We start from the raw sequence: 26,162 nt of genomic DNA on the forward strand, positions 1-26,162 counted from the left end.
TCAAAACGCAACTCATGTAAACACCCTAATCATATTATTGTTTTATTCAGATTAAGGCAAATTATTCAATTTAATAACCTTTTTTTCCCTTCACTTTCGTCAATTGGTGAAGTTTGTTCCTCGCCACTGTCATCACTGGCTTGCTTGGTTTGGGACTTGTGGAGCTTGGCATCGCTTCAGTGTTTGTACTTCCAGCAGTGAAATTTAAACCACACTGAACTGAACTAAACTTAACTTTAATTAGAACTTCTATGTTAAGCTGCTTTGACACAATCTGCATTGTAAAAGTGCTATAGAAATAAACACCAGTTGAATTGATTACTGATGTCCATGTAAATGCAGTCAATGATGCACAGATTTAACGATGCATAGTATCTATAGGAGATGTAAGATCAGTCTATGTTTATTTCATGGAAGCACATGGTGTATGGATGGATGCATGTACGCAATCTTTCACAGAGCAAAATTTCTAAAAGGAATTTGGGGGCAGATTCTAGCAAATGTTCGGTTTTACACATCTGGAAAATAAAACATAAAATACAAAAATCTTGTGCGTACAAATTTAATCAGTGCAAGTTCTCCACATAAGGCTACAGGATATGATCTTAACACATATTTTATTAGATTTACCCATGTATTTTGTTACAGCTCTAACAGCAGTGATTGAATCTGAAATCAAAAAATACCTCCTTGTTAAAAGACATCCATTTGATACTGAGTCAACAAGAAAGAGCAAAATATCATCTGATAGAAGTTTCCCGCTAAAAACCTCCTTTCGTGAGCAAGCCACAGATAATGGTTGCAATGTTGTCGATGGCTGAGCGCCAAATATCTTGTTGCTTTAGAGAGCATGGAAAGAAACACTGCACGGTTACTCAGCTGCGTGCTACCCAAGTTAAGTGGTACAAATTGTTTATTTACAGGTATTAATCATAATACGATCCAAAGAGATGAAGGACACATGTGTTGCTTTAGATATCTGGGCTAGATACTGTCCATCATCCACTGTTTACACAGGTTCAACAGTCTTCATGGATCTCTTGCTGATAGCGGACCCAAAATTGGAACAAGAAAATGCAAATTCCACAGTAAGCTCAAAAAGTCCTAAGGAAATAATAGAATTAAATCTTTGACGGTCCCAGATATAATAGCTCACAGAAAATAAAGTTTAAAGTAAATATTTGGAAACAGGCTCAGGGCTGTTGATCAAACAAAGGGATGTGATGGGAAGTTTCAGTCATCCATATTATCCACGTGTGCTCTTTAAGAGTTTCTGGGGGGGAAAAAAGGAAAGAAAAACAATTACTTAGAGAGGTAATCACTGCACAAACAGAAGTGAGTTTATACAACTTAAGCATTTCAACCTAATTCTAGCTTTCTCAGCATTTATCGACGAGCTACCCTAAATTCCAGAAGAAAAAATATTATAGGAAATACTGTGAAATATTCCTTGCTCTGTTACACATAATTTTGGAAATACACTTATCAGTCACATTGTTAGGTACACCTGCCAACTGCTTGTTAACGCAAATTTGTAATCAGCCAATCACATGGCAGCAACTCAATGGATTAAGGCATGTAGAGATGGTCAAGACGATCTGCTGCAGTTCAAACAGAGCATCAGAATGGGGAAGAAAGGGGATTTAAGTGATTATGAACGTGGCATGGTTGTTGGTGCTGGTCTGAGTCTTTCAGAAACTGCTGATCTACTGGGATTTTCACGCCCAACTGTCTCTAGGGTTTACAAAAAATGGCCCGAAAAAGAGAAAATGCCTTGTTGATGCCAGAGGTCAGAGGAGAATGGTCAGACTGGTTCAAGCTGAAAGGCAACAGTAACTCAAATAACCCTCGTTACAACCGAGGTATGCAGAAGAGCATCTATGAACGCATAACACATCGAACCTTGAGGAAGATGGGCTACAGAAGCAGAAGACCACACCGGGTGCCACTCCTGTCAGCTAGGAAGAGGAACAATTCGCACAGACTCACCAAAATTAGACAATAGAAGATTGGAAAAATGCAGTCTGGTCTGATGAGTCTCGATTTCTGCTGCCACATTCAAATGGCAGGGTCAGAATTTAACATCAACAACATGAAAGCATGGATCCATCCTGCCTTTTATCAACAATTCAGGCTGATGGAGGTAGTTTAATGGTGTGGGGGACATTTTCTTGGCCCATTAGTCCCAATTGAGCATCGTGTCATCGCCACAGCCTACCTGAGTACTTCCAGCAGAATAACGCACTTCCAGCAGAATAACGCACCATGTCATAAAGCACGAATTTGGTTTCTTGAACATGACAATGAGTTTACTGTATTTAAATGGCCTCCACAGTCACCAGAACTCAACTCAATAGAGCACCTTTGAGAGATTCATGGATGTGCAGCTAATAAGTCTGCAGCAACTGTGTGATGCCATCATGTCAATATGGACCAAAATCTCTGAGGAATATTTCCAGTAGCTTGTTAAATTTGTGCAACAAAAGATTAAGGCAGTTCTGAAGGTAAAACGGGGTCCAGTCCGGTAGTAGTAAGGTGTAACTAATAAAGTGGTCGGTTAGTGTATATATATATATATATATATATATATATATATATATATATATATATATATATATATATATATATATATATATATATATATATATATATATATATATATATATATATATATATATATATATATATATATATATATAAAGTAAAAATAAAATTGTAATTAAATAAAAAGTTCACAGGAGGCTTAAATCATTCTAGCTTCAACTGTACATTATATTTCAAATATTGTATTAACATAATTTAAATTAATTTAAAACGAAAAATAAATGTTTTTTAACCAATTATTTTAATATTATGCATTTTTTTAATAACAAAAAATATTTAATACATAATATATCAAAATATACATGTATAAATATGAATATCATAAGATTATTTTTTTCCCCTATGAACTAAAAACAGATTCACTACTGAAGCTACCAAACATGCACTTTGTCCAAATGGTTGCTGACCCCTGATTACAAAATCTCCTAATAGCCTTTATTATTCGCTAACACCCAGTTTCACCTTTTTTTTCCTCTCTCAAATTCCCACTTTCCATGGTAGAGCTCTATATTACACACCTGTTTTCAGAGGCGGCCATGCTGAACCCGTCTGCGCCTGAACTCTGTAAAGCGTGTAATTCCTAACATGTTTAGTTGTGACAGGCCATCATGACTTCTCTCTTGATTTGGAACAAGCAGAGCATTTTTCGTGCCCCTGCTGCTCAAGTGCATCTGTACAAGGAGGACTCTGCACACAATTACATCTTAATCAAATAAGCTGGCTTCCCTCATGAAAATAAACGCAGCGCGATGACTCAAAATTGGCCGGATCTCTGTTCAGTGTTACTGTGACTCATTTGATGTGGTGCCCTGTTCAAATCTATAGCGCTGGAGAGAAATATCCATCAAAGAGTTGGTTGTAAGATGATGTAGCCTGATTCCTTCTGCATTATAAAGGGGGGTTGCTTTTTCAGATCATGTAGAGCCTGAACAGATGAATAAATAAATAAAAATTACAGGAGATTTCGTTGAGCCTAATCTTTAGCACAACATTAAACTAAATCCAACAGCAATCAACACAGCAACTCTGCCAAAGAAAGAACTGCATTCACGGTTAAACTTCTGACACATGCTCTCATTCCTGAAAATGAAAAAGTCTGGTGTAAAAGGTCTTATCAGTGTAGGAATATCACAGAACATGTGCAGATCTTTTTTTCTTAAATTGGAGGAAATGTTCAAATTTGTCAAGAAAATGTGTCAGTGGAAAAAATGCTAATTAGGCTCCATTATTTATGGAAAATACTATTTCTCCTTTTACTGACCTTGGCACGTTCAGGTGAGTGAGAGTGTGTTTTTGTACCGATTCATTTACAACAAAATAGCATGCACTCCAGCATAGTGTTTGAAGTTCCCCTGAAATCACAACTAAAAACGATAGTTCACCCAAAATGAACATTTATTTACTGTTTACCTACAAGGGGTTTAAAATCTTTGAGTTTCTTTATAATGCTGAAAACAAAATAAGACAATTGGAAGATGGAAACTGGTAACAACTGACATCTATAATAAGATAAACAAATTTTATGAAAGGCAATGGTTCCAAGTTTCTAGCTTTCTTTAAAATATCTTATTTTGTGTTCAGTCTAATCTTTTGGGAGAAGCAGTGTCATTTCCAGTTAAAAAATAAAATAAATTAATAAATAAATTCCAGTTGAATATATTCATTCATTCATTTTCCTTCAGCTTAATCCCTTTTTTATGAGGGGTCACCACAGCGGAATGAACCACCAACTATTCTGGAATCTGTTTTACAGATGACCTTCCAGCAGTACTGGGAAACACCCATACACTCCCATATTCACACACATACACTATGGCCAATTGAGTTTATTCAATTTACTTATAGCGCATGTCTTTGGACTGGGGGGAACCGGAACACCTGAAAAAAACCCACGCGAACACAGAGAGAACATGCAAACTCCACACAGAAATTCCAACTGACTCAGCGGGAACTCGAACCAGCGACCTTCTTGCTGTGAGGCGACAGTGCTAACCACAGTGCCAACCATAAATATATTTGTATATTACTTTATTTATAGTCAGCATAAAGGCAACTAGGACATTCAAAATGAAGACCTAGTTACACACATTTACCATTTTTTTATATGTTGAACAGAACACTACACAGATGATACAGACAATGTACTGAACCAGTGACCCATCCTTCAGTCACCCCAGTGGAAAGCACATTTACAGTGTTCTGATATATTTCCCCTATGAGCCATTTAACCAAACAAAATTGTAAATGAGTGTGTAATAGACTCAATTTTGAATGTGTTAAAGTTGTGGGTTGGTGTCTGTCTATGTGTAATCCATTTGGTAATGCGTGCTACACTGTAGATTTGTTTTTTGTTTTTTTGCCATTTGTTGTTGAAACCGGTTTACTTAACTAATTACAGTAATAAACATGCGTGATTTCAGTTGAAAGTTTATAATTTTCTTCCATATGAAAGTGTTTAGGCAAACTCTTGGTAACATGTGTTACAAGTGACCAACTTCAGCTGTGTCTTTTGTATGAGTGAGAAACTTCAGGTTTTTAAAGAGCATGATAGCATAAGAAGATCTAATGAGAAATTGAAGTGTGCAATAATGTCATGAAAATCACTTATCTATATTGACATAAGAGAAATAAGCATTACAAACCTGCATTCCAAATGTGAATATAATCTTTGTTATGGGGCATGCTTATAAACGTTTATAAATTAAGCCCTTCAGACCCAGTGTCCATTACAATCATGGACATCACATGTTTTTTGTGGTTCCTGAGCATTTCATCTAATTTAAATCCTGCAGTCCATGAGAGTGGATGATTGACATCGAATCAAATGGTGGTAAGGCTCGGCATGTTGTAATTTGAAAAAAAATTCACTTCACTGAAAAGCAGCATGGCATCACTTCACTTCGGACAGAGACATAAGCCACCTTTACAATTTTTTATTCAGATTCAACAATATGTTTGCCAATATATCATAGATTGTATGTAAAAAAGAGGGATTGCCCTAACTAATTAAAGTTTAAAATCCTGTGTAACATTGATAGTTTAAACCAGGATTTTGTCAAATATGTCTGTCCATTAGGATGCACAATGGGTTGAAGATCTGTTACTGAAATTAAATCTCCAGTAATGCTGATTGAACTTTATATAAAAATCTACATCGATGTACTAAAGCATTTCTGAAACAACTTCATATGCAGAATATACAGATCTTGAAGTTCTTGAGCATATAGCAGAAATATCTCAGATGTGGACATTATGAGGAAGATGAAGATAAAGTTTGTTATAAACAAGCTGCAATCTAAACAACAAAACCCTCAAAATTAAAGTAAAATGATACAATCTTAATGTTTATGATTTTGAAAAAAATTTTTTTTGTATTTTATGTTGGTATAATATTTGGAAAGTACAACTGTTCTGACCTGATGTACATTGAAATGAACAAAAAATACATACCTAAAGGGTGTTGAATTTTTATTATTATTAATTGTTCTCATTTATAGGAGCCTCAAGAACTTTGAAAACATGCTTTAACATTTTTCTGAAACTTGGAACATAATTCAAGTCTGAGGTAGTTAATACTAAAATACTGACACAAACACCCTAAAAACAAAGATTTCCCATTCGGATTGACTTTAAAGGTCAATCGTGAAATCAATCGAAATAATCACAGGATGCACATAGCTGGCAATTTCTTCCACTTTCTGATGTGAAACCTCTACTATCTCCACTTGTAATAAACTGGACCAGGAGATGAGCTGTCATTCACCTAATGTAGCTCTTGGCAGCTCACTAATGACCAAATTGATTGCTGTAACACATACTGTTGAGAAGATCAATAGGGCGGCCACGGGTGACATCTGCTAACAATGCAGCCTGATTAAATTAATATGCATTGGAAACCTAATCCAGCCAATCTCAGGTACCCACTGTGCTTGTTAGAGAACATTACTGTCCAACATATTGTTGAACCTCAGGCTAAAATAAATCAATTGGAGTATTAAGAGGGGAAGTTGGAAGTACATTTTGTCAGATAGTTCAATGGCGCACAGACCAGAGATAAAAGAAGTCCCTTTCTAACCTTTGTGAAATAATAAACGCAACTAAATGTTTACATGAGAGACCTGCACTCACAGAACAAAGGTTCAAGAACAAACGCAGACCACAATTTATTTCACAAGTCACATGTGGAGTCACATGTGGAGAGAAGAAAGCAGCATATTTTGTGCATAAGACCATGTGCATTGGATGTGGAGGAGATTTAAGATATACAGTATGTGCATGACTTCAGCATTACTCAACATTCATGCCTTGAGACATTTTACAATTTTTTTTTTACAGTAAACACTACAAATTGATACATATCAAATTCAAACTTTGATTGTATTGTGTATAATAAAATAAAGAAACTGTCCCATATACAAGTAGACAACATTAAATACAGATGTAAATGGGGTCTGACACGTTTTGAGGTTGTCCACTTAAAAAAACATCCAGAGGCAATCCAAAGTGGACAAAAGAGATTAAATTTACTCTTTCCCAGTCAAAGAATCATATATGGTGACTGAAGTTATGAAGTCATAAAAGTAAAAAAAAAAAAAAAAGGCTGGTAATAACCCCCAGTATACCTTTAGGGTTTTACCAATGAGAACATCAATAAATGCTTTATAAAAGGGTTAAAACACTAGTGCAAATACATCTTAGCACTAAAAGAGGGTAACAATAACTAAATATGGCAAAAAGAAGGAATACAAATGCTTGCTTTCAATCATATTAATAATCAATTTACGTCTCTTATAATTTGATACAATATAAACTAAAATATAGTCCAAAAAGAAATCTGCCATTTACACATTACATACTACCAAATAACAATGAAAATAAATAAAATGTTTTTCAAAATATTGTGGTTGCTCGGTCATTAATAAAATTTCTTAATATTATTGAAGATATTGGGGGGAGGGGTGAAAAAAAAGACATTTGCTAAATTTAAAGTAAATAAAAATATATATTTGAAACAAAATCGTACAATATTACTAGGGATGCACGATATATCAGCGATCAGCTGATAAATGCTATTTTTAATGTTATCGTCATTGGTCTGATGTCAAAATTAGGCTGATGTCTTTAAGCCGATAGATTACATAATTGTACAGAACTGCCTGCCTCGCTCATGCATGGGTCGAACTTGTTCAGACTTGTCTAGTGCACTATAACGGAGCTTACCTCACATTGTTTATTCCTTCAAAATCTGTCCTATCTTTGTGCGGTACTGCCGTGCGTTAACATCTTAGTAAGTAACTATGTTCCTTATCATTGTAGATGTGTTTGATATTGTCATTGTGTATTTTGGTTTAAATCGTCTCAGGAAAAATATTACATGTGTAAACGTTTAATAGCATCGATGCACATGTGCTAAATAACTCGTTGGGTGGTTTGTAATGTGTTGTCAATGTGTTGCTTACCATGAGCCTTCACAGCACCCCAAACAGCAACAGTGCCAGTCACTGAATCCAGCATAGGTATTCTCAACCGTCTGCCACATTCTGTCTTTATATAATGCACTGTTTGTAATAAAGTCATCTGTGCTCAATGCTCAGGTGTTGTATCAAAACAGCGTCTGCAGTTAAACTTTCAAATTCACAGTGGTTTAACATAAACCTTTCACCGATCATTTTTCACACAATTGACAGCAAGAACGAACATAGAAGCGTTGTCTGATTGAAAAGCAGCACCTACATGTGTTCAAAATGGTCTAAAACACCAAATGGGATGAATTTATGCAGCATTTTCTAAAATAATACTATCTGTATTTACCTTTTCTCTTGTATGGTGGCTCTCAACGGTCAAAACATCTCAATACGCTTTTTCAGACATTACATATTTTCACATTTGTACATTACTGTAACACGTTTCATTAAAGAACATTTGAGCTGGTTTCTGTTCTTAGTTCTTTCGTTTTCATTTTATTTAAAATAAATTTATTTTACTTGTTTGTTAATTAAATCCCATTTTGTTATACAACGTATTATTTTTTTATGCAACAGTCAAGTTGAATGTTAATTTGATATGCAAAGAAAAGAAAAGAATTTATTTTTGGCCTGCTGATTTATGTGAAATTGTGAATATCTATATTAATCACCTTGCCATTTTGCAATTATTGCTTTTTGTTGCTTTGAGTAGACTATTCAGTTCATAAGATCAGTTTAAACTTTTCTGAAGAATTAAAAAAAAAAAAAAACAGTTGTTTACTGATTAATAATATAACATTTTGAAATATTTATATTTATCAGCTATAGTATATTGGTTATCGGCTTCCAAATCTTAAGAGTTATCGGTTATCAGATCGGAGATTATCCATACCGGTGCATTCCTAAATATTAGTGATTTTATTGCTTTTTTTAATCAAATAAATGCAGCCTTGCTGTGCAGAAGATTATTAAATAATAATGTTCCCAGACTTTTGACTATAATGAGATACATTTTTGCTTTTGCTGAGAATAAATCAAAATGACATCAACCCCACATGGTCAGCTACTCCATATTGTGGAAAATACTTTTTGCAAGTTTCATTCTGCAAACTGAACTAATCCAGATTAAAGGCCCTAATATGAGCAAGTCTTATGACAGCTTTGTTTGATACCTTTGCAACAGCTCGGACATGGTGAGTTTTGATGGTTGCTGATTTCTCCTCAAAAGCTTTCACCCTGCACTCCTCCGCTAGACGATGCAGGACGATCAGGAGGTTGAGCTGAGCCTGCGGACACAAAAACACAAATCACAAGTTAATTAAACATGTCTGACACTTATCCAGAGTAAATTACTGCTCAAACATTACAGACACCATCTAAGAACACTCTCCGGGAGGACAACAAGTGAATGAAACGTACAAACAAATTAAAATTCCTAATAAAATAATGGTTTAAACTGGATTAAAATGCAGAATTTCTAATAATTGCACAAATATCCTTAGTTTATAGCTTAAAACAAAAGGCATACTGGTCTCCTTTAACCAAAAATGTTGCTAAAGCTAAACCAGAGCATAGAAGGACCCCAATGCTTGAGTGATGGACAACCGTGTAATCATTTCAAGAGGCTCTTTAGTAACTTGGTGCACAAAAGCTTAAACGTTTGGAGTCAAGAGGACTATCCAACGTTTTGAGTCACTTAAGTGAATATCATACTCTGTTGTTCAGCCAGGTGTACGCAGAGTTTGCCCCAAACCTGAGCATGGATCTTCAGATAAGTACCACAGTAAAAGAGGATTAGGTTACAAGACTGCCAGGCAGGTCCGACAGGAGGGGTGTCCGAGGAAGATAAATCTCCCAGCCCTCCCCAAAGACGCAGGCCCTTGTGCAACCATGTCGGATTAGACCAGGAAATTGTTTCATTTTCAGCACTTCGTCTGTCTTAGTGCATCTTGTCATGAGATTCTGAATGGGAGTCTGCATTCGGGGATGGATTTCAGATGAGCAACGGTCTCAAATTGGGTTTACATACTCAAAATCACCCCCACTTGTGCTGGAACATGTGCTGACAGGACAACATTGTATACAATGTAATCTGTAACAATAACATAAGCGCACAGAACTGTAATTTTACTCTTTGACGATAGTCTGTCTTCCTTATGTGGCTCATAATGCAGATATGAAGTAATTCTGTTGCCTCCGGGTTCACTTTTTAAAAAATATCCATGCGCATATGAATATTTATTATCCATAGCACCCATTTGAGACCTCAAAAGTAGGGCCATACTTATTTGACATCACTTTCTCACAAGCTTCTGTAAAATTCAAATTAACAGTAATTGTTAAGGTCCTGTCTTAAAGAGCTCATGTTGTTTTAAACTGTAACATTACGCTTTATGATTTTCCATTAGGGGTGTCTAAACTAATCCTGGTGCATCACGATGCAGATGAGGAGCATTTGGTATCGATTTAGCAATAGACCATAATTGGTTAATATGATGTATAGACTGTTTTCTGATGTTATTTGTAGTAGTAGCATACTACGGCGAGTGAGGCAAGACATGTGTGCAAGTAGAATACTGCATAAACACAGGCAAAGGAGGTGAGATATGTGCAAAAACTATATTAAAAGCCTTCATGTGGGCACAATTTGCTGCTTGTGAGTTTGCCAAGACAGTCTTTCACTGACATTGAAGGTACAGTAAAACCTAGGACCAGGTGCACACACTTACTTTTCCATGATAAAATTATATATCTTCTTTTGTCTTCTTCTTCTAACTTAACTTAAACACTACAAACTGAACTACACTGTTCCAATTTACTATCATCTTCTATGTGAAGCTGCTTTGACACAACCTACATTGTAAAAGCGCTATAGAAATAAAGGTGAAATAAAGTTAATTGAATTTTACACCAGACCTGTAAAGATAGTCTGTGATTTCAACTGTAAAAAAAACTAAAAATGCCACAGTAAAAATCTGTAACCTGTTTAGAAAGTTTCCTCAGTGAATAACCGTTCACTTAGCCAGAATTCCCTGCATATTACACTTTATTTTTTAAGCATTTTATTGACATTATTGGTCCTTTTCAGTTTATTTTTTTCTATTGAGTTATGCTCATTAGTTTTATGTTACATTTAATGTTGATAAATAATGTTCATTGTATTGCTTTAATTTTACATTTTACCATATTGTGGTGTTTAGTTGTTGTATGACACTAAAGTTGTGTAGTTGTTTGTACTTCAAAAAAAGGGTGTATGACAAAAAAAGTTTTACCGTAAAATTGATAAATTGATGTTCCTATACCAGAGATAGAAGTAGGGTCCACAGGCCAACATTGGCCCGTGGTAACCTTTGATTTGGCCAGCTATCCCATCTGAAAAGAGACTTAGAATGAAGGTTGCGGCAAATGTCTTCAACAGAGATTGTAATTTTTAATTTAACGTAACCATTTGTTTGTTTGTTTGTTTAATTGTTGAGCTACAAAAAAAGTCAACAGAAACTACATGTTTCATCGGTGGTTGTGCATGAATCAGATTTCTAAAAATGTAAATACTGTCACTCGAAGATAAAGGACAATACATAAGACGTAGACAAGCAAATCAAAGGCAAAGAAAGGTTCAGCTTGACTCGTGTATTTAGCATTGAACTTGGTGTTATAAATGTGTTTCTTTATGTTTTTATTGTACAAAGTTTATTATAAAATGAACTAAAAAAACTATTATTAATATGAAGTATTTTTTCTATTTACTTTTTAATATTAATAAATAAGAAATTACCATGGCAGCTTTAATGTGATAGTTTGGTATATTTAACTTTAGCCCACCCCAATCAATCAAGTTTGGTTTTTGGCCCTTCATAAGAAAAGGTTTGGGCACACATGTCCTATACTGTATTTTTAATGGTTACATTACCATAAATTGTACTTTTTGGTTATTATTATTACTACAGTGAGTAAGCCAAAAAGAAACAACTGGCTGAAGTCAATCTTTATACTTTTATTAAACAAAAATCTAATTAAGACAAAATTAGAAAATTAGCATATTAAGGAAAAGTGAAGATTTATGTCATATTAGATAACTTATTAGTACTAGATTATGGCTAAGTGCTAAACGATTGCAATCTAGCATTAAATCAGTCAAGAAAACATTTAGTTTTAACAATAAATGTACAAATTCTGCCAATAAATGTTTTTGACTCTAACTATCCTCTGGAACTCAACACAGAGTTTTTCACTAATTATTTTTGTACTACTGTAATGCTTCTAACACTATAAAAAAATCATAAAGCCTGTTTTTACATCTGAGTGTACTGATTGAGTGCACAGAGAAAGCAGCTTTGCATTGTGAACATATTCATATTTACAAAATGTGAAACCCATTTCCTGCACCTTCACCTCTACTGTGGTCTGCACTGTGTTCTGCAACAAACTGCTAGAAAGACAGTTCTGCATATCATCCCCTGCACTTTCTCTCCCTCTCAAAAACAGGCATACACAAGTGAAACAAGTGACAACATCTGCTGAACCATATCCAGCTAGTTTTCCTAATGATTTCAGCTGAAAAAAGGCAGCGCTCCTCGTGCATCTACAAGACAGCCATTTGGATGTAATTTAAATCTATTAATACCTCATTTTCATAATTGTGGGTCATCTCCAGGGCGTCTGAATACTTCACCAACAGCTGGTGCTGAGAGTGTTTTCGAGAAGGAAACTGAGAAGCCCAGGTTTCCCCTGTGCCAGAGGCTTTGCCAAAACATAACGACCGGGATGAACTGATTACAGCGGAGGCCGTCTCTGATGCCTCAGCAAGAGCAGGAGAGTGCAGAGAAAACCAGTCTGAACAGCATTAGGAACATTAAAGGGAATCTGCATTTCTGCCTTGGAGTGTGCGGGACAGATGTTGTGCTGTCCAAACATGATCTGTCCGAATGTCATCTTGTTCTTATAACAGAAAGAACAAGATGAAACTGGAATTACATTTCCTGAAGGAAATCCCTTTGCTTACATGGCTGAGAAAGGATAGTGTTAAGGCTAAGTTAACAAGCTTATGCTACCCTAAAAACAAAAACACTCCCATTAAAAGAAATTCACAACCATTGGTGTTTTGTTCTGAGACACATAGCACAAATTCTATACAATGTTCTAGATATTGCTATAGGAGGTATGCTGAACTGTAACATCCAGTGACATTTAAAATGCACTGTTTTGGGTAGGTTTTGTTGAGGGAACAGTCTACATTTTGTGATTGCTAGTATTAAATATGTTAATACAAGACCTGACAAAACTCTTGTCACCTATCCAAGTTTTAGGAACTACAAATATTATTTTGACTTGTAGTTGATCATTTGGTATCAGAAGTGACTTATATGCAAGGCAAAGGCCTCTAGATTACGCTTATTTTACCAAAATAAAATATGATCATGCCTTGATTTTTAATAATTTAATTAGGGCAGTAAGGTCTGACTTTGCTTAGACAAAAGTCTTGTCACTTAACAGAAATAATCTACAGTATAGAATATAAAGTCATGTGGCAGTGGAAAAAGAATTAATCTTGTGTGTGACTCCCATGAGCTTGGACGACTGCATCCATACATCTCTGCAATTGACTCAAATAACTTTTCAAAGTCATCTGGAATGGCAAAGAAAGCGTTCTTGCAGAACTCCCAGATTTCATCAAGATTCTTTGGATTCATCTTCAATGCATCCTCAATCTTAAGCCAGACATGCTCAATAATGTTCATATCTGGTGACTGGGCTGGCCAATCCTAAAGCACCTCGACCTTTTTGCTTTCACCAAACTTGACTGATTTCTGTGAGAATCTTGGGTCCATGCGGATTCCAATAGGTCTTCTGCCGTATTTGTGATGATTGGAATGCTGTTCAGATGATTCATTGGAAAAAAATCTTTCCTCTGACACTTTTCCAAATGGTCAACTAGAAATCAAGACTTTTGTCAGGTAGTGTCCATTTTGTTGCACGTTTCAGATACTCATTCTTCTTGTACACAAAAGACGGCAGGGCTTGTCGTACAGATCACCTAGTGAACCAGTGACCCAAACCCAGCTAATGGGGTTTTCAAAAGCAACCACTTCTCTAGACTTGAAGCCGAGTGCTCCACATCACAAGTATAAGTATCAGTATGCGGCTGCAGATGTACTTATTAGGGTTGGGCGATGTTGACCAATTTGGCATCGTACGATGTCTAATGCGAAACATCGCAATGGATGATGGCATTGTCATCATAGGCAGCGGTGAATTAATTATTTATGAATTTATGTATTCATAACAAATTAATTATTTGAAGCCTACCGTTTCAACTATCTTACCCACATAGTCTTTTTTTTACCCATAACCAAATGATAAATAAATATAGATAAGTTACACACAAATTACCACCTGTCAATCACTTTTTCCGCGGAACTCTGGCATCAATAAGCAGAGTAATCTGTTTCGTTATAATGGCGTTGACAAACTCTGTTAGTAAAAAAGGTGCACAACCAACAAGAACCAACCAACATTATCTAAATTTTTCGCTAAAATTACTAAGTACAAGCGTGAAAGTGAAAGATTGAAGCAGTGTACTGATGCTGTGACACGTTACCTGATAGATTCAAAAAGACCGAAGAGTCACTAGATAGAGACAAGATTAATTAAATATCACGTTTAACAACTACAGTGAGACACGATCCAGCGGTACATCCTTGATAAACTGTCTGACGTGCACTGCTCTCTGGGGTTTTGTGCTCAAAGCATATGCTGCAGTGCATACCAGAGTGTGTGTGTGTGTGCTCTTGTGATGTGCGTTTTCAGCGGTGTAGTGTGGATGTTGATCTTTTCAGAAATGCTAGTTAAAACTCCAGTATGAACGTAAATCTTTTTCGTTCTAAAATGTCATTTTAAAACTAAAACGTATTAGTGTAAACTAGGCTTGTGCCGGTATTCGGTAATGCGATAAATCACGGTAATGAATATGCACGATATTGTTATCGCGGGCACTTCAAAATACCGTGAAAAATAATAGATCCGAATTTATATTGTTAGAACGCGCCTTAGCTTATTTTCCATCAACCGCTTGAAGAAACACTGCGTATATGCTGCGCAGAACTGATGCGCACTCTGATGTAAACAATCCCCGCATGTAGAAGCACTGTGCACACAGTGTGCGCCGCCGCTGCCACCGCTCTCTAATCCTCACACGAAGAAGCATGGCGGAAAGAGGAACGCTGCCGACAATTTATCCCCCTTCAAAAAAAAAGTCAGAGGTTTGGAAATATTTTGGGTTCCAAAAAAAATGCAGAGGGATTGCTGATCGAAGACGGTTTCCCTTTGCAAATTCACTTTGATATAATTGCTCAAGTTTACTTTTATATTGTGTATTGTTTTATATATATTTATTTGTATTTAAATGTTTGAAGTACTTTTAGTTAATTAAAAAGTTATTAAAGTTACTAAGTTGACGAAACTGAAGTTTGTGTTTTTTTTACCTGTTTCTCTAGTAAAATTACAATATCGTGATAATACCGTATACCGTGATAAAAGCTCAATCAATTAATCGCAGCATGAAAATGTGATACCGGCACATGCCTAGTGTAAACGGGGCCTAAGTGTGTATTTTTGGCGAAAGGGTTGCTGCTGCGATGGGGGCGGGGTGGAGGATCGCGATGCCGACTCAGCATCATGATGTCTATCGGCCATCAGCAATGGACGATGGCATCGTCTATCGACCGAACCCTAGTACTTATTTACAACATTTTAACATCTAAAATAAGTAACAATTAATGCAAAAACAGTGCTAAAATTATATTTAACAGAGACTCTTACATTATGTTCTTAAGTGATCAGCAAATGTAATCTAAATGTAAAAGCATGCAAAAAAAAAACTAATATCAGCCAATAAATCGATGAAGAGTTTGCAAATAAACATAAGAAAAAAGGCCAACACCATTTTAACATTGTGGCAGGATAAATCAATTCTAGCTATGGAGGATTAAAAATTTCCTTTAAATATAAAATAAAAAAAAGTAAAAAAGAAATTATAGAAAATATCTATATTAAAAAATATATATTGAATAAAAAAGTCGGAACTGGAATACTGACATCTGTTTGATACATAGTTTGAGAATAACTTCCATAATTCCAGTGCACAGATTCAAAATATTGACCTCACTAGACTCAACAGGCCAAGATTTGCATTTATCAGCTCTTAAATCATCCAATTACAAGCCAGACACAACTTCTATGACCTGGTGTGAAACTGCCAGGGGGTCTTGGCGGCAGCCTCCAAAGCAGAACCTTGATTTCTACACTTTCCCAAAGATCTTTAACACCAGGGAGGAAACACTGCTGTCGGGGGGCAAAAGCAGGCAAGTCTACGATTTTGGGGGAAGAGATCTGCAAAAAGAAAACAGACACTTTTTCACAGCTTCCTCGCAGGATGCAGCTGATTATTTTTCGTGTTCAATCAACCATCAAATGCAGCATAGGCTATCTCAGTTCGGCAGGGAGAACAAAGCTCTGTCTTAAGCCACTGCTCCACTCAACAGGACGCACTTATAAACAAGAGAGATCAAATAGTATGACCGGGATAATCTCTTAAGAAGTTGCTGTGCTTATAATGCTAGTTCTGATGCAGAAAACAGGAAACATGATTCAAAGCCATCAAGGTGATTGTCGTTGTATGCTCGTAATCTGAACTAAAGTTTCTGAGGAAAATGAACAAGCATACCTGCTCTTGTTTTACAGTTTCAATTGGTGTACTGAGTGTAAACACCTCTGTTTTTCATTTACCATTTAAACATCTCTGCCAGGCTATTTAAACTTATTGAGGCCTAAAATTGCTTCATAACTATCTGGAGCTAGTGCAGTATAGGCTACATCTACCGTTTTGTGTAGAATTATGTTTTTGCATATGACTTCAATTTCAGTCTATTCTTCACAAATAAATAAATTACGCCGTTTTCTTAGCGACAGGCTCCTGCCAGTTTAAACTTGTGTTTCTCCAACCAGGAGAACGCAAATTTACATTTTGCCATCTGTTTTGCTCAATGGTATCGCTATATGTGGAGCGCGTCGCAAATTACGTGACATCACCCGGACGGAGGATGTTGGCCAGACCAATCATGTGGATCGAGCACACCGATTTAAAATTAGGAGGAAAATAAAAAACACTGTGGATAACACTTAGAGCTGGGTGATTCTGTCAATTTTTTCGATTAATTCGAATTTACGTTTTAATAAAAATCGAGGTATTTTTTAATAAAAATATTAGATACATTATAATTGCACCAATGCGCTTTAGTCCACTCTCTGTATTACTCTGCCTGACTGGGTTTCAATCATGGTAGTAACGGCAGTCCTTGGTGATTCACAAAATGCAAGGCAAAGATTACAGAGACTATATTAAAAAAAAAAAACATATTCAGACCAAATGAAATCAATACAATACCTGTGAAATAAAATCCAAGATAATAAAGGTGATACACCTTACAACGCAAAACAACTGGCCTATATGTTATTAAGAACATTATTATCTATAACCCACATTTGGCAATTGGTCCTAAGCACAATCACAACAGACAAATTCAACAGACTGACCGTGTCTTTTTTGTGTGTCATTCACAATAAGGACAGATGAAGCATAAGAAAAGAAAAAGTTTGAATTCAAAATGTAATCACACAATTTGGATTTTAAAAAATTCACTCAGTGCCAGAAATCCTTAATTACAAGATTACAAACAAGATTAACGGCTTAATTTGAAATCCAAAGCACAATCATAGCCTGACCAACAATTTGATGTGGACTCATTTATGATGCAATGTAAGGCAAAGTGCAAAGGGCCTTATTAGGAATTTTGTAATTAAAGGCAAAAGAAACCAGATCAAACCGGTACATATTCATAGGACGGTAAAAAAAGGCTTTCTTTCATTTTCTCCCTGCATTTTCCTTTCAGTTTAATGGCTGGATTAGACCCCTGTAAAGCAGAGCACCTTTCAGGCGGCTTTTACATCCCCACCTCCAGTCTCCATAAAGAACGACCAGCTGCAATGGACCTTTAATTAGGACCCTGTTAGTGCACGGACAACCTACACACACACACACACATACACAAAAAGAGAGTATAATCAACCATGTACAGTGCCCCTCAACTTAAAAACAACGGATAAGCAATTCCCCTTTTCCCATGGAAAACACTAGGCAAACTTGCCAAAAGGCAAACCTCAATCAACCTAAACCACCGGACTCCCCTTTTGAAAACAGAAGTTCCTTTTAATCATCCTGAGCTATGAAGTGGTCAGTTTAAAGCAATCAAAGAGGCGGCATGTAAAACTGCCATACAGCTATTGCATGTAACAACCCTTACAGTGGCCACCTCACGTGAGGATGCATGAAACAAACTGGATTCATCAGTGCAGCTCGGATATAAAACATTAAACAATTGTAAACACATCTGCTAATTTAAGAGGCCAAGTTCCTTAAAATAAAATCGACTTCAAAAGTCACTACATGGTGGTTTGATTTTAATGGCTTGTCCGCCCATTTGTGGTTTCCCGATTCTAGAATTAGATCTTTTCTTAAGTGACAAGATGGGTTAAAATTTTACAATGGTGGCAAACAAATCACTTTTGTTGGAGTCATGGCCTCGCAATTACTGCTCAGCTTCTGATATTTACAGCTCATGTAGAGGACGCGAGTTAATGACAACAACAAAAATCAATACAAACCTAAAAATTATTTACACTGACAGTGATCGTTTATACAAGTATAAAAAAATTATAATAAATTACTCACACTTAAGTCATAGATTACTTTATTTCTCAGCAGAAACAAAACAAAATAAAAAAAATAAAATACAAATGAGCAGGCAAATCAAAATCAATATATGTGCACAGGGAGAACTACAATGTTGTATTGTTCAACAAAGTGATACCTACTTGTCCTTATTCTGAATGCTGCAACTTCTGCATGAAAAGTTACACACCAACAGTGTCAGCTTGTGCGAGTTCAAATCCATGCAGGGCCATTTGCTGAGATTGTAGTTTAAAGGCACAATATTTAAGATTTGTTCATTAAAATTTCCAAAACCCACTAGAACAGTGTAATATTTTGATGACGTATGAACTTACATTATCCAAAAAAAATTGAAAAGTGTCCAAATCTAGAAATAAAAGTAATTGTAACTGGTTATGTGTTGTCAAGCTGATGATATCATACACACTCGATTTCTGGTTTGGTTTTACCCGCTTGTTTAAGTCTGATGTCATGTGACGCAGCTTCCGTGATCAATCGCTCTATCAAACTGTACGAAGAGGCTCAACAAATGGCACTAATAAACGATTACAGTAATACTTTTGAAAAACCATAATCACAATAAGTACAGTGCCTACAGAAAATCATCAAACCCCTTTTAAAATAATTACTTTATTTGTCATACAGCCTGAAATCAAATCACATTTTAAATAACTTTCAGAACCTTTCAATTTTATTTGTAGCCTTTCTACAACTTTGTGCCTTTCTACAACTTTAATCCGAAGGTTGTTCAAAAGCAGGGAGTAATGTGAGTAAAAGGTATTAAAATCAGGAAAAATTTCTGTAATACTGTTGCTAAGGTATGTGTAAGATTTTTCATTTAAATTTTTGTTTAGGTTTAGCACAAAAGTATCTCCAGCAAAAAAAATTAATAAATAATAATTTAAAAAATAATAATAATTATATATACATATATATATATACACACAAACGAAGATGCCATTTTAAATTGTAAAGAAATCTGTGTTTTTGAAACAAATGAAGACAGCTAAAGTCAATTATTTATTTGAATTATATAGCCTGACGTGTTTACTACTCCAAAATATTTTAAATCTTTAAAAAAAAATTAAGGGGAAAAGAAGTTAAAAAAAGGGGGGAAATAGTTTTTGTTTTTTAGCCAGACATCTAAAAAGAATATAATTTAGAGCCGTAATCAAAACACCGTGATATACTTATCCAAGGTTATCATACCGTCAGAAATCGTATACCGGCCCATGCCTATTCCATCGTAAGACCTCAATATAACGTCAGGAGCTACAGATATTATTTTGGTTTAGCAGTATATGCTTTTGACTCTTAAAATGCTGCTAGCTATTGCCTTGCTTTTTATAAAAATCACTAGAGAACCACGTTATGCAAAGAAACTGTTTTGTTGTTCTGTTAAACAAAAACACACACGCATACATATTTATATATACACATACATACATAAATACATACATACATACATACACAATTTCATTTTGCCTCCATATAGAATAAAAAAGCACAAGGCCACTTTGAGCTCTGTCATAATGACATCTGCAAAAAGACAACATGAAAGGAACCCACAATGCCACATGAATCCAGCTCTTCACATTAGTTTCTACTCTTAGCCAAACAGACTCAGCCATGCAACAAACTATATAAAAACTAAAAAACAAAAAAACATTTGTTCCAAATCAAGTAGGGGTTTATAAAATAGCATGGTACATAGGGGGATGCAAATCAAATCTGCTAACGTTGAACAGGGAAAAAGGCAGCCTTTGCCATACTGTAGTGTACTTTAATGTTTACCAAACAAAATGTATAAATGATTTGTGCAACACGAGATTTATACAGATCATGTTCCTTCAACATAACAGATATCAAAAGGTTCACAGAATCTTTCAAAGTTCACGATAAAGTAACAACTACAGCTTTCCTGCTAAATGACAACTTGTATAAGTTATTGTCAGGATCTTCTGTGGTCTCTACATTATCTAGACAAGATTTTAGTCATCGGTGTGGAACGTTCCGAGCTTAGATGGCTAAAATGCTGTCTTGGTAGGCAGCTTACTGGAATTAGAGACGCAGACATAGACGACGACAACAAAAACAACCTTTATCTCAGTCCCGCCAACGTTAGATATGGCATGATTTACATATTAAACAAACAACGTGCTTAATACTACATATAATTTAATGACAGCTTTAAAATACTTGTTTGATAACGTTACATCCGCAAACATATTTCCAGACGAATGTGATACCCGCGTTTGAAGAATATGAACTTCATCAACTCACCATCAAGTCCGCGTTTTTCCCAATCCGTATACTGGCATTCTTCTTCATGTGGTGCTTTAGGGCTGCTCTCGGTGCTTTCTTTGACATGTTTGCGGTGTGGACGGCGTTTAACTAGGAGATATCGAAAGTAAAGCTCGCTGCTGTTTGTTTTTGACTTATTCAAAATACCGCGCGTTTCACTACCGGCTCCTGATGATGACGTACAAAGCGCTCAGTGGTTCCTCTTGTCAGCAGCGTGTTGTGCGTGTTTACGTCACTTTTGAAGAAAAAATGAACGCGAAAACTCTTTTGCTTCGTCGCTGCATAATATAATTTTCATCTTTCCTTTTGGCGTGTATGTAGTCTAGGCTATTAAATCAAAGGCATTCTTTCACACTATTCTGTGATGTTTTTGGGCACTTTTTGTTTTAGAGATCGAATGTATTAATAAGTTCTTAAGCAATATCTTTATTCAAATGCTTCCTCCAAATCAGCTCAGACGTCTTTTTTTTTTTAAAGATTTTAATTCACAGGAATTGGAAACAAGTAAGAACAAGCTACATTTTTTATCAAATTCTCCCCAAAATTAAAAAGCTTCAGTTATCAAACGAATTCCTGAGATTAAAATTTTATTCATTCATTCATTTTCTTTTTGGCTTAGTCCCTTTATTAATCAGGTGTCACCACAGCGGAATGAACCGCTGACTTATCCAGCATATATTTTACACAGCAGATACCCTTCCAGCTGCAACCCATAAATGGGAAACATCTATACACACTCATTCACAAACAATTACCCAATTCACCTATACCACATGTCTTTGGACTGTGGGGGAAACCTGAGCACCTGGAGGAAACCCACACGAACACGGGGAGAACATGCAAACTCCACACAGAAATGCCAACTGACCCAGCCGAGGCTCGAACCAGCAATCTTGATGTGAGGCAATGGTGCCACCCACTGCGCCACCGTGACGCCTTTAAATTTAATATTGAGGATAACTCTAAAACCACTCAGAGTTATTTTGGGCTCATGTACATGACAGAATGTCTCATGTCAATATCAATGGGTTTTTTTTTGCTACAAACAAGTTAAATTTGATGTAACTAAAGAAAATTGTACACAGCATTATCTGGTTAATAACCTTTTATGCTTTGCAAAATTGTTCACTTCTATGTTACACTTTATGAATGAACTTGCTATTATGGCTTCATCACTTAGTATGGTACTTTGTCAAATAATAAAGCTACAAAAGTAGCTACTTTTTTCAGCGAATTTTGTACCCTATAGCCCAGGGGTGCTCAACCCTGTTCCTGAGGATCTACTTTTCTACAGAGTTCAGCTCCAACCCTGATCAAACACACCTGAACCAATCAATTAGGACCCGAACAGCACTTGATAATTACAGGCAGGTGTGTTTGGTGAGGGTTGCAACTGAAATCCTCTGGAAGGTAGATCACCAGGAACAGGGTTGGTCACCCCTGCTATAGCCCCTTCACAATTCTTTAAAGGTTTATATTGTATAAACTTTTATAATTTATTTATTTTTATTTTATTCATTCATTCATTTTCTTTTTGGCTTAGTCCCTTTATTAATCTAGGGTCGCCACAGCGGAATGAACCACCAACTTATCCAGCATATGTTTTACACAGCGGATGTCCTTCCAGCTGCAACCCATCACTGGGATACTTCCATACACACTCATTCACACACATGCACTACGAACAATTTAGCTCAACCAATTCACCTATAGCGCATGTCTTTGGACTTGTGGGGGGAAACCGGAGCACCCGGAGGAAACGCAGGGAGAACATGCAAACTCCTCACAGAAATGCCAACTGACCCAGCCAAGGCTCGAACCAGTGACCTTCTTGCTGTGATGTGACAGCGCTACCCACTGCGCCACCCTTTTGAAAGGTATTACAGCCATTTCATTTGTCGAACAAGAATGTCTTTATGAGACTGCCTTACTCAAGCCATTGCAAATGACTTTTTGTTTGACAGATACACTAACTTTTCCACAACTTCAAAAGAATAATACAAATATTTCTAATATACCAAGAAATTATAGCCCTGTACAAAATGCAATACAATACACACTTTTACTCACTTCTTTTCAGGTGCTTTTTTGTCCCCTGAACTGAAAGAATGTGAAACATCTGCAAAACATTTGTTGAATTAAAATTAAATTAATATATAAGATGGAACTGGACTGTTGCCAAATCTTTGAGTCCACTTTAATGGCACATGTTTTATAGTTTCTATTAATTGCTCAGGGCTTTGGCATTTGGCTGAGGTTAAAATGAAAGAGAGTATAGCTCCAGGCTCTATTCGTCTTATTAAAATGTATCAGCTTGGCTCATTCTTTTTGTTTTAACGTATAACAACAACACTTTTCAACCCAAATTGAGCAAAAATGTGTTTTTTAAACATTTGTTCAGCTGATTCTTTTATTTGTGCCTATGATCCTTTACTCACCGATACATTGTAATGCAAAAGCAACCGAGCTGTTAAGAAACAATGCGGTTGCTGTAATTGAAGACACATTTTTAGGTGTTTATTGCATGTATATATATTTTTAATTTTACTCTAACCTCAGAATGCCACTACAGCAACATCGTTTGTAAGCGTGGGAGTAACAAAGAATGGAGTAACAGTTCAAAGGACTGATTAGTGGTAGTTCTTGTTCTGGTATTTCATGTGGGTTTCATTTACAGATTGCTGAAATCTTTCGCATCGAGACATTTTAAGAACCGAATACACAATCAGATATTTTCAGCTGGAGGGATTTTGCAATTACATGGATAAGTGCACAAGTAATTTCACTTAGAACTAGATCCAAAATCGCAAATACCAAACTGAATACTTGCCATATTTTTAAAAGAGGAAAAAAAACAAAAAAACAATACTGTGTGCAAGAGCTTAAAACACCATGATCAGCATAAGAGTTAACTTCAAAATAAATGTACTAAAGTGATTTTATTCATACACTTCATTTAAAATGCAAGAAGTAATAACTTTAGTCATGGGATGGATTCTGATGGCATGGGATGACAGTATGATAACCTTGGGTAAAAATATCACGATATTGTGATTTCTGCTTTAAATTAAGATATTTTTAAATGACTGGGTGAAAAAAACAACATTTTTTCCATTGAACTCAAAATATTTTATTTTAAGAAACATTTAAAATATTTAGGAACAGTAATCATTCATTCATTCATTCATTCATTCATTCATTTTCCTTCAGCTTAGCCCCTTTATTCATCAGGGGTCGCCACAGAGGAATGAACCGCCAACTTATCCAGCATGTTTTAAGCGGATGCCCTTCGAGCTGCAACCCATCACTGGGAAACATCCATACACACTCATACACTATGGGCAATTTTAGTTTATTCAATTCACCTATACTGCATGTCTTTGGACTGTGGCCACCCAGACCACCCAGAGGAAACCCACGTGAACACGGGGAGAACATGCAAACTCCACACAGAAATGCCAACTGACCCAGCCGGGACTCGAACCAGTGACCTTCTTGCTGTGAGGTGACAGTGCTAACCACTGAGCCGCCGTGTCGCAGGAACAGTAATCATATCAGGCTAAAGTAAAATTAATCATTGACTTCTGTTATCTTTATTAGTTTGAAAAACGCAATTCTTTGCAACTTAAAAAGGCATTTTTGGATATCTTTCTTTTCTGTGAATAAAAATATAGTAAGCCACTGTTCTGTTGTTGCAGAAGCGATTTGTTTTTCAAATGTTTGCTGAATCGTGGGCTGATCGGTAGCTTTTGATGTGGATGGCCCTGGGGGTGGCTAGTAGTAGCTAACGGTGGATGCACCAAGACTTAAAATTTGTTTAGCTGTGGTTTTACTGTATGAGCAGTGTGCTACATGCGACAGATTGCACTATTATGTCTTTTTTTTCATTCTTTTGAAACCTGTTTTAACACATTTGAATCTGTTTTAATTATTTTTATTTTCTTCTTTCTTTTATTCTTGTTTATGTAAAGCACTGTAAATTACCAATGTGTATGAAATGTACTATATAAATAAACTTGCCTTGCCTTGCATTAAAAAAAACACAACAGATTAAAAAAAACAACTTACATATGCCGTAGGAACGGTATAATAGAAAATTTGTGCAGTTTTAAAACCATGACTTTTCCAAACCACGGTAAACCTTGAAACCGGTTAACGTCCCATGCCTAGTCTACTTCACTGATTTTAAATAATGTAAAATTTCAAAATATGATTATGATTTCAAGTGCATTTTGGGGTTTACTGAATTTATCAGTAATATTTTATTATTTAATATTTATCCAGTAATTGACTTTCCGAATTACATTTTGACAATTTGTCTTTTAATATGTCTTTTTTTAAATAGTTCTTTTTTAATGATTCTTGTTCTAAATATGTCTGACAAGATTTCTTTGGTATATAAACTATTGTCACAATAAATTATAAACTATAAAAAAAATCCAGTAGTGTTCGGTAATATTGTTGTTGTTTATTTATGCTATTAAATTGCATTGTGAGACCTTGATCTTTCCTCCAACAACTCTTATTGTTGAAAAGTTTTAAAAAGTCACTTTTAATTGGCATTTTTAATAGTTTGAAGTGACATATTATCTGTATTGGTACAAAAACCCGGTAATAAACTGCAAGTACTTCTGTTATTTTACCTACTTATTTCTATATACAGTGGGGAAAAAAATAAGTATTGAACACGTCAACATTTTTCTCAGAAAGCATATTTGTAAAGGTGCCGTTGACCTGAATTTTTCACCGCATGTTAATAGAAAAAGAAATCCATATATGCAAAGAAAACAAAACTAATGCGTTTTCATATTAAGTTGTGTAACAAAATGAAATGACGGAGGAAAAAAGTATTGAACACATGGGGAAAGGGAGGTGTAGAAAGGCAGTGAAAGCTCAGACAGCAGCTGAAATCTCTCAGTAGATCTTCAGCAACCCTCTGCCCTTCCTCATTGTAAATGAATATTAGCTGCTTCAGTCCAACATCTACAATATCAGAATGATGA

General features: G+C 35.7%; 1 protein-coding gene across 1 annotated transcript; it reads right to left on the reverse strand.

Moving 5' to 3' along the window:
• Positions 1 to 600: 600 nt before the first annotated feature.
• Positions 601 to 21,317, reverse strand: cenpw (centromere protein W). Its single transcript, XM_056475549.1, has 3 exons — positions 21,139 to 21,317; positions 9,242 to 9,355; positions 601 to 1,273 (listed from the first exon to the last, which is right to left on the reverse strand). Exons 1-3 carry the CDS (start codon positions 21,223 to 21,225, stop codon positions 1,247 to 1,249), a joined length of 228 nt encoding a protein of 75 aa, XP_056331524.1. The 5' UTR covers positions 21,226 to 21,317; the 3' UTR covers positions 601 to 1,246.
• Between the last annotated feature and the right edge of the window lie 4,845 nt (positions 21,318 to 26,162).

Source organism: Danio aesculapii, chromosome 16, assembly GCF_903798145.1.
Source record: "Danio aesculapii chromosome 16, fDanAes4.1, whole genome shotgun sequence".
Classification (NCBI taxonomy): domain Eukaryota; kingdom Metazoa; phylum Chordata; class Actinopteri; order Cypriniformes; family Danionidae; genus Danio; species Danio aesculapii.

Excerpts from the sequence above, each read along its gene's own strand:
- cenpw (XM_056475549.1), bottom strand. The coding sequence starts at position 21,225 with ATGTCAAAGAAAGCACCGAGAGCAGCCCTAAAGCACCACATGAAGAAG. Across the intron at positions 9,356-21,138 it reads GGAAAAACGCGGACTTGATG|GCTCAGCTCAACCTCCTGAT; the intron begins GTGAGTTGATGA and ends TTGTGTCCGCAG. Across the intron at positions 1,274-9,241 it reads ATGTCCGAGCTGTTGCAAAG|AAACTCTTAAAGAGCACACG; the intron begins GTATCAAACAAA and ends TTTCCCCCCCAG.